Below are 12704 nucleotides of genomic sequence, written 5' to 3'. Positions count from 1 at the left end.
CTGTCGGAGGTGCGGCGGAGCCTGGCGGAGGGACAGCTGTTGGAGCGGTCGAGTCCCTGCTGACGTCGTCATGCTTCCGTAAGAGAGCTGGGGGCCGCCGTCGTCATAGAGCTTGTGGAGCGCCATCATTGCCCCTCCGGCGGAGCTGGCCGGATGGGACGCCGGTCTTGTTCTCCGTGACCCGAGTCGATTCGGGGTAGGATGATGATGGCGCTTCCTGTTGACGTGGCGGTCTGTGCCCTGGGCAGGGCGACGTGGGGGTTCCTCCGAAGCCGAGGTTGAGTCTGCCTTCCGTTGCCGTGGCCGAGCCCGAGCCGTGGGGTCGGGCGAGGCGGAAGTCGTTCGGCCGAGGCCAGGGCGGAGTCCGAGCCCTGGGGTCGGGCGAGGCGGAGTTTCGTCGTCTTCCGGGTCTTAGCCCGAGTCCGAGCCCTGGGGTCGGGCGGAGCGGAGTTTCGTCGTCTTCCGGGTCTTAGCCCGAGTCCGAGCCCTGGGGTCGGGCGGAGCGAAGTTCGCCGTCTTCCGGGTCTTAGCCCGAGTCCGAGCCCTGGGGTCGGGCGGAGCGGAGTTCGCCGTCTTCCGGGTCTTAGCCCGAGTCCGAGCCCCGGGGTCGGGCAGAGCGGAGTTCGCCGTCTTCCGGGTCTTAGCCCGAGTCCGAGCCCTGGGGTCGGGCGGAGCGGAGTTCGCCGTCTTCCGGGTCTTAGCCCGAGTCTGAGCCCTGGGGTCGGGCGGAGCGGAGTTCGCCGTCTTCCGGGTCTTAGCCCGAGTCCGAGCCCTGGGGTCGGGCGGGGCGGAGTTCGCCGTGGTGCCTTTGGCAAGGCCTGACTGCCTGTCGGACTCACTCTGTCGAGTGGCACTGCAGTCGGAGTGGCGTAGGCGGCGCTGTCCTTCTGTCAGACTGGCCAGTGGAGCGGCGGAGTGACGACGGTCACTTCGGCTCTGCCGGGGGCGCGTGTCAGGATGAAGGTGTCAGGCCACCTTTGCGTTAAATGCCCCTGCAATTTGGTCAGTCGGTGTGGCGATTTAGTCAAGGTTGCTTCTGAGCGAAGCCAAGGCCTCGGGCGAGCCGGTGATGTGTCCGCCATAAAAAGGGGGCCTCGGGCGAGACAGAAGTCTCTCGAGGTCGGCTGCCCTTGGCCGAGGCTAGGCTCGGGTGAAGCGTGATCGAGTCACTCGTGTGGACTGATCCCTGACTTAATCGTACCCATCAGGCCTTTGCAGCTTTATGCTAATGGGGGTTACCAGCTGAGAATTAGGCGTCTTGAGGGTACCCCTAATTATGGTCCCCGACAGAGATGTAGTAGATGTGTTTCCTGTCATAGATGTAGACATAAACACATATAGGTGAGTGCCCGTGCGTTGCAACAGAAACATTTAATATCATGATAACTTATGAACAAATGTGTGTTATACTATTATGTGAAAATGTTTCGTAATTAATTTGTGATCCTAGCCATACATAAATTTTGTTATTTCAATCTAACTATTTCATTACTACATTGCAACCAACAGTACCGGGCAGACTTCTATACATGATAGCTGAATGCTCGTGCGTTGCAACGAGAATAAATAATACCAGTATACTACGATAACTTATATACAAAATATGTGTTATACCGTTATGAGAAAATGTTTCATAATCAATTTGTGATTCTGGCCATACATAAATTTTGTTATTTATAATCTATCTGTTTCACCACTACATTGCAACCATCAGTATCATGCAAACTTTGATATATATCACGATTTGTATGGTCTCATTATTGGAGAGCACGTTTCACACATACCGGAAGAAATTCTCTCGTACATCGTTAGTCATTGGACACGTACCACCATACGCTTTTGCTTAAACAAAAAGGTAAGTGTGTGTTTGCAAGACTAATGGTCAAACATCGTATAACCACAAAGTTAGAATACTATATTAATATATTAAATAAATTAATCCAATAGACATAGATTAACCCAATTAACATAGGATAAATAAATATCTAATTATAAAAGTATGAAACATGGTATAATCAATGTTGTTACTGCGTAGTAAATATTCATACGAGACTAACACAACTGGAACAATTCAATTTGGAATTAAAATGAGGAAGTTACGAATTTCCAAAGTTTCTATGTATTTGATATAGGATTAATTAGGAAATCAATTTTATTGTTGTTTTCATGACAAAACAGAGGTATTATGTGATAAAAATAATATTATAGAATTATAGAAATTGGAATGAACTCATTTGGATTTAATATGAAATTTCCATGAATTAAATGGGTTTCTGCAATTATTTTTGAACTAAAAATCAATTTCTAAACTCCTTTTCCCTATTTTCTTTATTTCCTGGACTGCGTCTCAAATTCCAGAAAGATCAGGGGCCAAGCTATAAATATTTTTCTAGACTCAGTGAGCATACAGAGTGGACGGTGGATTAAACACAAAAGACGTTTTAGTTGAAGTTGTACACAATTCAACATGAGTCATGTTGGCTAGAGGGTGGAAGGCTAGGCATTCTGCACAATAGATCCAAGGTTCGATCCCTAGGCAGCCACGGTTTGATTTTTTTTCTGCGCGCGGAAAACTGGTGTGCGGGATTGTCCGTGTTAGCTCCACAAGTTTCTGAAGCACCTAAGCACCTGTTATAGTTTATAGAGCTATAACGAAAGGGTCTCTAGCCGAGTTAGTTAGGTGCTCTGATTAGCATTTCTCAGGTCTTGGATTCGACTCTCTGTGGTAGCGAATTTTCAGGCTGTGGTTAAAAAAACGCTCCGTCTGTCCCATGCCAAAGCATATGTCTAAGGCCCGGTCACGGTCGTTCTCACATGGGCTACGGTGTCGATGTTTATGAGTGTGTCACGGGTTCGGAAGTTTTCTCGACCTATGAGAAGGTCTTCTTCTTGTTATAATGTCATGAGTTGGTCTTAACCCCCGCAGTCGAGTTTATAGAGTTGTAGTTTATAATTTAAATTTAGTTAGTTTTAAAAATTATTTTTAATCTAAATAATAAATAAAATGATTTGTTTAAACGTCTTTTAAAGATAAATGACTCTAGCTTCACGATTTTCTAAAATATCTAATGATATGCTTCACCGACTCTACTAAATTTTATAGAACTGGAGCAGTTTCAAACAGACAAACACCCATATAGTTGATAAGTAAGGCCTAGCCAGCCCACTCGGAAACAAACCCTAGATTTTTTTAGAGTTTAAGGGCATGTACAAACTAAAGCTCCTTGTTCAGTTTTACAAGTATAAGAGACGGCTATAGAACTACATCGTATATGCCTTAGCTCCTAGCACATTAATATAGCTAAGATACATTATGTATAGAAAGTCATGAAGAGACGTACTCTTTGTGAAGAATCAGTCTTTTGATTTTTTTTACATTTAATTAGAGACCTATGAAGAGACCCCTCAATTAATTGGGTTGTAAATGCTCTAAGGGCTTTCATTCCCAAGCATCAAGGCCAACAAGCCTGATACCAGTGGCAAGGCAGATAGCATCCAAGTTACATAAATCCTTTTATTACATCAAAATTTAGACCCCCCAGCCAGCTAATATCCTAGCAGCGCTTCCAAGACCAACAGAAAATAAAACCGGGCAGCAAAAACATTGTTACTCCAGCCATTCCCCAACTCTCTTCCAAACAAAAGATCATTTCCAGCGCAATCTGTTTGGTGCCCTTGCCGAAGACTTTAACATCTTCACATCATTCTCCAGATTCGCTCGTGCTCCAGATGGGCAGAGAATTTTCCAGTTCTCTGCAGTACTCGCCACTTTCCATAGCAGCAACCCTAGATTCCTCCGGATTGAATTATGAAAACAAAGTGCATTTCTCAACTTCCACAACTCTCACAAGGTTGCAGGAGCAGGACACACCATGTTATGCACTAGGAATTTTTATTACTTAACCACATATTTCCTATTGAAAGAAAACTATGGTTCTGCTGAATATGCAAACTATCCGACACATACTCCCAAATCTGATTAGCTAATGCACAATAAAAAAGAAGATGATGAACCGACTCTTCTTCAGAACAAAACAGACAAGAGACATTCCCTAGCTCTCTGCGTTTGGTAAGGTTATCTTAAGAATTTTATTCTGAGAGACTAACCAAAGGAAAACGAACCTTAGAGTTTCAGCAGCAGCCAGGCGACCCGGCACTCGCACTTCCCTCCCTTCCTAGCTCCTAGCCGCCAGCGCTAGTTGGAGAGCAGAGGTTGCGCCTCGCCTCCACCTCCGCGTCGAGCGGTTGGCAACGGTGACTCGGCGGATGCGCCCATCTGGCCCTGTGCCCCACCTGCCTACCTCCCATCCTCTACTCTCCTCCCCACGCAATGGACTGAATAATCGGGTCCAACAAGCGGGGCAGCACATAGTCACGTGCGCAAGAGTGACAAGAGCAAGGTGCCCCTGGGCTCTACCGCCCTGGCTCTTTGGCCCCTCTCGTTTCAGTAGTCAGTCTATTCACACTTATGCTACTCTAAATTTTTACTCTAAAAATATTTCGTTCTAGTAATTAATATTTTAAAATGTATCGCATCCACAACTACTCTATATCTCAACTCTATACAAACTATCACATTTTTTATTAATATATATCAAACACATCCACTGCGAGACGCACCATCCACCTGCTTTGCTTTGTCTCGGATGAGGCACCGTGGAAGAGAGTGTGTGTGATAGCGTCAAACAACATGGACTCCACATTTAGGTTATAGGAGGGCCTATTGGAGGATGTCGTAGCAGATATATATGTGTGTTTGGTTTGAAGAATCAATCTATTCTATATAAGATAGTGTATTATGAGTTTATTCCATAAATTTGGTGGAATGAACTCCCTCATATTATTACTATTTTCTAGCTTATGAGAAATGAAACGATGATTGATCAATTCATAACATTCCACAAACCAAATAAAAAAATAAAGAGTGAGAAAATGATGTACTATCTCATTCATCAAACCAAACACCTCCATAGTATACCAGTGCACCAATATTTAGGGCATGTTTGGAAACACAATATTTTCTTAGTTCTAAGATAATACCATTATATTTGATTATCATAGTATTTTAGACCAAAAGACGTTTAGGAGCACATCTAAAAGCTATGTATTTTAAACCATGGTTTTACCAATACCATAATATTTTTGGGTTAAAAAAACTTTGGTTCGAACCAAAGTTTTTAGCTCGCAGCTACAACCTTTCTTTTCCCTACATTTTAGCTGAAATATTTTGTCTTCAAACATGCGTTGGATGATGGTGATGTAAAATATATTATAGTTATACATTAAAATGTGGTTTTTAAAAACAGAATTTCCAACTGCAAAATGTGACTGTAGCTGGCTTTGGAGTACGAGTGGCAGCCTCACGCTCACTTTACCGACCCTTTGCGACGCCAACCGGCCAAAGCTCCCGGCTCGGCGGCGCCGCTTCGTTGATGGATTGGTCCACCCGGTTCCGCATCCGAAACCCGTCGCCGGCCGCGTCCCACTTTGCCGGCCACAGGCGGAGTCAAGCGGATAGGGTATTTCTCCGGACCATGGCGTCGGCGGCCCCGGTGGAGGAGCCGACGGCGGCGGCCGAGGCGAAGGGGCGGCTGACCGGTGACTCCTTCATCCGGCGCCACCTCAGGACCCTCGCCCCGTATCAGCCCATCCTGCCCTTTGAGGTACACAATACGAGCCCCGCCGCTAAGATTCTCTTGTATGGGGAAAAGGCACACCGACTTTTGCTATGCACGCGAGGTGCTCGCCGAAATGCCCCAGTGGTAACATTCGCTGTCTCGCTGAAAACGGTACCCCTTAACAGGTGTTATCTGCTCGCCTTGGGCGTAGACCAGAGGACATAATCAAGTTGGATGCAAATGAGAATCCATATGGTCCACCCCCGGAGGTGAGCTCTAGTCTACAACATAAAGATCGGTTTGCACCTGTAATCCAGTACTCGAAAGCATATATTCTTAACAATCAGAAGTTAGACAACGGGAGCATGGACAAATTCTAATAAGGATTCACAAATTTAATTCAAACAATAGTACACATAGCCATGCTGGTATTTCTATAATCGTGCAGTTAACTGTTGATTCAGGTACACAAATAATACCTTCTTTTTCAGTGCTTATTTAGATTAAGCATACCATTCCATCTACAGGTCGCTGCAGCACTAGGTAGTCTCAAGTTCCCCTATGTGTACCCTGATCCTGAAAGCCGCCAATTGCGTGCTGCCCTTGCTGAAGATTCTGGACTTGAATCTGATTACATACTTGCTGGATGTGGCGCAGATGAACTAATTGATTTAATTATGAGGTTAGTGTCTGTATCTCAAGACTCCAACTTTTTGCTGATATCTTCATCCAAAGGCTGAGTTATCGTCTATTTCATAAATGGCGGAATTGCAGATGTGTGCTTGAACCAGGCGACAAAATTGTTGATTGCCCTCCAACATTCACAATGTATGAGTTCGACGCTTCAGTCAATGGTGCACTTGTTATCAAGGGTGTGTAGCTAGTCCCTCCTTGTATTTTGCTTATATTTCTTGAACTTTTAATGATTCTTTGGTTAATTTTAGCTCATCACTCAAATTGATTTTTCTCTTCACTGTATGCGTCTTCCCAGCATGATATTTCATTCACCATTCTATTATGTAGTTCCAAGACTGCCCGATTTTTCCCTAGATGTTGATCTCATTGTCGAAGTGGTTGAACAGGAAATGCCAAAATGCATATTTCTGACATCCCCAAATAATCCAGATGGCAGGTATATCTCTGTCATTCATAAGTGCAGGAACTATTCTATTCGCTGCTGTCCAGATTACCATATTTTACTGAATTACTTTGATTCTATTTGTTCAGTGTAATCAATGATGAGGATCTTTTAAAGATACTTGATCTCCCAATACTTGTAGTGCTGGATGAAGCTTATATTGAGTTTTCAAGCCTTCAGTCAAGAATGGCATGGGTTAAGAAGCATGATAATTTGATTGTTCTCCGAACATTTAGCAAACGGGCAGGTTTGTCATTTTCCTGTCCTATTTCTATATAGATAACATGCAACTCTACATGTATTCCAAACAAACTGACCACTTCACTAGTATTTGAAGACCCCAAATTTAATGTTATTATTTCCTCGTGACACTGCCTTGCCTTGTAAACACCTGGACACCTGGTTGGTTTTAGACTATGATAAAGAAACTGTTGATCCAGTTGTTGATTGTAATTTATTTGTTAGCTCGTGTAAGTTGCTATATGCCAATCATCTATTGTTCAAATCACTTGCCTTGAAAAAAATCAAAGACATTTTCTACAAAATTACAAACTGAAAGGTCAAGCTTAAAAGTTATTAACAATGCAGGTTTAGCTGGTCTTCGTGTGGGTTATGGTGCATTTCCTCTGAGCATTATCGAGTATTTGTGGCGGGCCAAGCAGCCCTATAATGTTTCTGTGGCCGCAGAAGTTTCAGCATGTGCAGCTTTACAGAATCCAACTTATCTGGAGGTATCACTTTTATGAAATCACTGTAATAGTTCTTTCCACAGTTTGGCTTTGCCTAACTTGATTTTGTTGAACCTTGGACCTGGACAATGGAAGAATGTGAAAAATTTACTGGTAAAAGAAAGGGAGAGGTTGTTTAATCTTCTCAAGGGAATACCATTCCTGAAGCCATTTCCCAGTCATTCTAACTTCATTCTCTGCGAGGTCACGTCAGGAAAGGATGCAAAGAAAATAAAGGTTTGTTTTATTTATTGCTGCATGTTTGCATTTCCATCTTATTCCTTTGAGGTATCAGTCACTTTTATTGTGATTTAAGGTCAGAAAATATTAGTGCTTGTTTTTATGCAGGAATGTTTGGAAGAGTATGCAATTTGCAGCATTACTCACATGTTTTATTGACAAAAATTTCAGGAAGACCTTGCGAAGATGGGAGTGATGATCCGCCACTATGACAAGAAGGAACTGAAAGGCTATATTCGTATCTCGGTTGGGAAACCCGAGCACACTGATGCACTAATGAAGGGCCTGAATGCACTTCGATTGTGAGAGCTTTTGCACACGATCAAGCTTTTGCACACTATCAAGCTTTTGCACACCATCACATCAATGTAAACAGTGTATTCCTTTGCGGATATATATCCGTCAGGCTGGATGCAGTCTATAAGAGGAGATTGCATCACTCCAACGCATGTGAAGCCCAAACAGACAAGGGTCATGTGGGTTTCACTATCCTTTTGTTTAGCAAGTTGAAGTCTGTTTTTGTTATTCAGTGGCATAACAGCTATTCACAAGATTATCTTGTTCAGAACAAGTGTAGCAGTTGAATTCCTGGTAGGTGGTTTCTGATGTTGGGTTGAGACTTGAGAGAACTGAACATTGTGTAGGTATAAATAAAGGCCAACATAGCAATGCTGTTGTCTTAGTACTTGTATCAAAGGTCATTCAGTCGTTGCAAATTTCGACCAAATAAAGGGATGAAATGAAAGCTTGGAAACGGAACAGATTCTCATCCATAACCGCCGTGACGACAATGTGTAAACGTCGCGACTTTTATTTATGGTGATTGGGACATTGTTTTTGAAGTAAAGGTGATTGACATATGCAGCAAGCTTCGCTCAATGCAGCTGCATCTTCATGAATGCTCACTGGTACTGGCCCGCGAGCTTGCCTTCCTTGACGATGTAATTCTGCACTGGGAAATCCTGGCCCTTGAAGTACCTCTCTAGCATGTCCTTCACCCCGGCCGCATACCTCAACTGCACCAACCCATGCCATAAACATGCTTAGTACATCTGCGTCATAGTCGTCGTCCTCAGCCCTGCACTACTAACTACTAAGAATGATACCCTGATGTCCACTGACCTGGCCATCAATGGTGGTGCCGGAGATGTGAGGGGTCATGGCGTTGTTGGGCATGTAGCGCCACGGGTGGTCCTTGGGCGCAGGCTGAGGGTGCCACACATCGCCGCCGTATCCTGATCATCACGCATACAACAGTTTGAGACGTATGAGTCTGGCGAGCATGGCGTTTTTCTATATCTCGCCACTTCTTCCTCTGCACGACCCGCCTCTTCAAGCTTCTGTTTTGGCGCCATGGTGCTAACAGATGCTAACCCGCTGAAAATGAGGAGGACACAGCAGCAGCCAGTACATACCCGCGATGTGTCCGGTGGCGCAAGCGTCCGCCACGGCTTGCGTGTCCATGATCGCGCCTCGAGCGTTGTTCACGATGATCACGCCTTTCTTCATCCTCGCGATCCTCTCCTTGTCGAACATGCCTCTGGTCAAAGGCAGCAAGCGGTTAATGAGAAGCAAACAGAGACGGTGGCAGTGGCCATTGACGCCGCGTGCGCGTTTGATTGTTCGGTTCTCGTAGGTCTGTCTGTCTCACCACCTTGTTTTCTCGGTGAGCGGCATGTTGATCACGACGACGTCGCACTTGGGCAGCATGGCGTCGAGGTCCGCCTCGAACTGGGCGCCGATCTCCGCCTCCAGCGCCGGGTCGATGCGGAGCCTGTCGTGGTAGAGCAGCCTGCAGTTGAAGGGCTTGAGGCGCTGCAGCAGCAGGCGGCCGATCCGGCCGGCGCCGGCGGTGCCCACCGTCTTCCCCTCCAGGTCGTACGCCCGGTGCGCGACGGCGGCCACGTCCCACCCCCCGCCGACGGCCTGGCGGTGGCCCGGCAGGAAGTTGCGCGTGAGGACGAGGACGCGCATGAGCTGGTCCTCCGCCACCGACACCGTGTTGCTGCCCGTGACCTCGGCGACCGTGAGCCCCGCGGCGGCGGCGGCGGCCAGGTCCACGTGGTCGGAGCCGATCCCCGCCGTGAGGAGCAGCTCCAGGTTCTTGGCCCGCGCGATGCGGTCCGCGGTCACGTACGCCGGGTGGAACGGCGTGGTGATGAGCACGTGCGCGTCCGCGATGTGCTTCTCCAGCTCTGCGCGCGGGTTGCCAGCGCGACAGCGAGTTAGCACCACTCTACATACTGCTTGCTGCTCGGTAGTGATAGTGACGTGCGCACGAGCACGTACAGCACGCTTACCGCAGTTGGGGCCGTCCTTGTCGTCGGTGACGACGTACTGGTGGCCCTGCGACTCGAGCCAGCCGCGGATGCCGAGGGCGTGCTCGGCGCAGCCGACGAAGCTGGGGTTCCTGTCGGCGTACTCGCCGCCCTTGTATAACACGCCCACGATCTTCTTGCTCGCGGCGGACGCCTACGAAACAGAACGACACAAGGGGAGGGGGTAAGTGGCTTGGCATCCTGACTCAGAGTCTCAGACCAGATGTTATTACGAACAGTAAAATGGGGTAACAATAACAAACGTGGCGCACATGAAGGCTCCTCTCAGCGGGCGCAATAACGTGAGGGACGTGTGGTCCCATGGCGAACCGTGCCGCCTGCTGCGCCGCTCTCCTCATGGCCATGGGTGACACCGGAGCCGGTGCTAAAACGACTAGAGGTCGCTCGAGCTCAGCTGGTGTGCTCTGGCGGTCTGGCCTCTGGATCGGTGTTGCAGCCAGCGACAGCGAGTGCTTGTTGGGGAGCAAAGCTTTTGAACCGGTTCGCATTTTATAGCGCAGGAGACGTAGCGACCCTTCTTAACCACGCACGGCGTGGCAGGCCGCAGCCGGCAGGTCACAGGTGTATCTGGGCTGCGAAAAGAGAGACTGGGGGAAGGTGAACCGTGTCCAGCATAGATGCACGAGAGGGGAGACTGGGAGAGGCAGCTCTCGCCTCTCGTGCTGGTGTCACGTCACGTCTCTGTGGAGCCGCGTGCTCGAGCTCGGCGGCGCAGCCGGGCAGCCGGCCAGCGCTCTTCGTTTACCAGCTTTATGTCACTTCAGTATTTTCTAAAGGATCACGAATTATGGAACAAGCTCCAAATGTTTGTAGAAATTCGCCTCTGGAGATAATTACAGAGGTTTCAGTAGTTACAGAAACTTTGAATCGATAAACTTTGTGCCTTAGCCGTTGGACAGACATCAATCCCTTATCTCCATAAACCCAACTGATCAATGGTAGGAGTAAATTATAGAGTACAATTTATACTCCTACTGCAGACTACAAGAGTACGTTATACACGGTCTTTTTCCATAAGTCTAATGCCCGTGATTGAAAAAAAAATCAAGACTTGAGTTATTACTACTTTTATTTTAAATTATAAGTTATTCTAACCATGTTAAAAAGTCAAAACATATATACGGACACATCTACAAATATTTATAATATTAAATAGATATATTAAAAAAATATAACAAATAAAAAAATATTTAGGTCTGTTTGTTTTGGCTTCTGGCAGCTTCTAGCCACCAAAAGATGCTGCGGACTGCCAAACGCTCAGCTTTTCAGCTAGCTTCTATAAAATTTGTTGGGGGCAAAAACCATCCAAAATCAACATAAACACATAATCGGTTGAGTCGTTGTAATAGTAGGAATCCGTCACTTTCTAGATACTGAGCCCTATGAACAACTTTATCTTCCTCCACACGTAATCGTAATGATACTCAGATTCTCCCCACAGCCAGATTCTCAGAAAAGCTGGTCAGAAAAAAGCTGAATTGCGTCTGTTTGTTTCGGCTTCTGACAGCTTCTGGCCACCAAAAGCTGCTGCGGACTTGTTCGAACCAAAAAGTGAGCAAGCGGACGGTCCGGCCCTGAGGCCGGACGGTCCGCGGTCCGGACGGTCCGCGCCTGTGGGCCGGACGGTCCGCGCGTGCGCAGAACAGATTAGGGTTCCGAGTTTTGTGCTACGGTTGTTAACTATATTCGCGGGATTAGCTCGGAATCAGTTGTGTAAAGGGTCCAGCCCCCCTCCTCTATAAATAGAGAGGTCTACGGCCGATTTGTAATCATCAATAATCGAATCAATACAACTTTTATTCGCATTTTATCCTAGGAGTAGTTCTAGTCTAGTTTAGGTTTAGCCTCCCAATCCCCAAATTCTTCGTCTCTCTTCGGCTCTACGTCGATTAGAGGAGTCTAGGTCGGCCGGCCCGAGCCTAGACACCACCTAGGATCTCTCCTCCCTGACGGGGTCCCTCCCGGGAGCGAGATCCAGGCGCCGTCGGCGATCTTCCGCCGCCTCTGCGTACGCGCGGACCGTCCGGCCCCAGGGCGCGGACCGTCCGGCCGTCAGGCAGAGAAGCCCTAGCCGCGCACCAGGCCGCGGACCGTCCGGCCCCGCGCGCGGACCGTCCGCCCCTGTGCAGAGAGCACCGCCGCCGGTTCTTCTTGAGTATTTGGCGCTCCGAAAAGGCGTCAACATACTTTTTGGCGACTCCGCTGGGGAAGACATATCTAAGCTTATCAAATCTGTCCTCAATGGCCGGTTCAAGGGATAGCTCTGATATTTCTCCAAGCAACATCATAGAGCCGACTTGGGAGACCTTGCCGGCTGACGAGCAGCTCCAGTTTGAGGAGCATAAGGAGCGGATGATCCAGGAGGCGAAAGCAAAGTTCTTGGCCAACTTCAAAGTGGACAGGAACAACAAGGTCGTCCGACATCGGGCGACGGATCCGGCTTCGCTCCAACCCACGCCAGATATCCCCAATGTAAGTAATACCAACGATCTGCAATCTCTTAGAAATTATGTAGAAGATCAGCGTGAACAAATGCAGAACATCATAGGGGTTATGCAAAGCGATCTTAAGAGACTAGTACGTGCATTTGATAAATCTAGTACCGCAAATTTTCCTTCGCACGAGGTTGAGTTAGGAGATA

The 12704-nt window shown here is 47.3% G+C and overlaps 2 protein-coding genes and 1 long non-coding RNA gene across 3 annotated transcripts; 1 reads left to right on the top strand and 2 right to left on the bottom strand.

The window, feature by feature from the left end:
* Positions 1–3413: 3413 nt before the first annotated feature.
* On the bottom strand, positions 3414–4394 carry LOC103627632 (uncharacterized). Its single transcript, XR_553744.4, has 2 exons — positions 4123–4394; positions 3414–3786 (listed from the first exon to the last, which is right to left on the bottom strand). It is a non-coding gene; the product is annotated as an uncharacterized lncRNA (long non-coding RNA).
* A 1025-nt stretch (positions 4395–5419) lies between these two features.
* On the top strand, positions 5420–8475 carry LOC100191987 (histidinol-phosphate aminotransferase). The gene is made up of 9 exons (NM_001137411.1): positions 5420–5663; positions 5804–5887; positions 6146–6300; positions 6393–6490; positions 6642–6750; positions 6846–7003; positions 7345–7487; positions 7581–7721; positions 7896–8475. The coding sequence occupies exons 1-9, from the start codon at positions 5433–5435 to the stop codon at positions 8028–8030; spliced, it is 1254 nt and encodes a 417-aa protein (NP_001130883.1). The 5' UTR covers positions 5420–5432; the 3' UTR covers positions 8031–8475.
* Positions 8350–10535, bottom strand: LOC103627631 (formate dehydrogenase 2, mitochondrial). Its single transcript, XM_008647924.4, has 6 exons — positions 10315–10535; positions 10025–10196; positions 9379–9919; positions 9140–9264; positions 8847–8959; positions 8350–8740 (listed from the first exon to the last, which is right to left on the bottom strand). Exons 1-6 carry the CDS (start codon positions 10405–10407, stop codon positions 8627–8629), a joined length of 1158 nt encoding a protein of 385 aa, XP_008646146.1. The 5' UTR covers positions 10408–10535; the 3' UTR covers positions 8350–8626.
* Positions 10536–12704: the final 2169 nt, after the last annotated feature.

This window comes from Zea mays, chromosome 5 (genome assembly GCF_902167145.1).
Source record: "Zea mays cultivar B73 chromosome 5, Zm-B73-REFERENCE-NAM-5.0, whole genome shotgun sequence".
NCBI lineage: Eukaryota > Viridiplantae > Streptophyta > Magnoliopsida > Poales > Poaceae > Zea > Zea mays.
Note: the sequence above shows the minus strand (reverse complement) of the source record. Positions and strands in the feature narration are given on the sequence as shown.

Excerpts from the sequence above, each read along its gene's own strand:
- LOC100191987 (NM_001137411.1), top strand. The coding sequence starts at position 5,433 with ATGGATTGGTCCACCCGGTTCCGCATCCGAAACCCGTCGCCGGCCGCG. Across the intron at positions 5,664-5,803 it reads AGCCCATCCTGCCCTTTGAG|GTGTTATCTGCTCGCCTTGG; the intron begins GTACACAATACG and ends ACCCCTTAACAG. Across the intron at positions 7,488-7,580 it reads AGAATCCAACTTATCTGGAG|AATGTGAAAAATTTACTGGT; the intron begins GTATCACTTTTA and ends GGACAATGGAAG.
- LOC103627631 (XM_008647924.4), bottom strand. The coding sequence starts at position 10,407 with ATGGCCATGAGGAGAGCGGCGCAGCAGGCGGCACGGTTCGCCATGGGA. Across the intron at positions 8,960-9,139 it reads CGCCACCGGACACATCGCGG|GATACGGCGGCGATGTGTGG; the intron begins GTATGTACTGGC and ends CGTGATGATCAG. Across the intron at positions 8,741-8,846 it reads GCACCACCATTGATGGCCAG|TTGAGGTATGCGGCCGGGGT; the intron begins GTCAGTGGACAT and ends GGGTTGGTGCAG.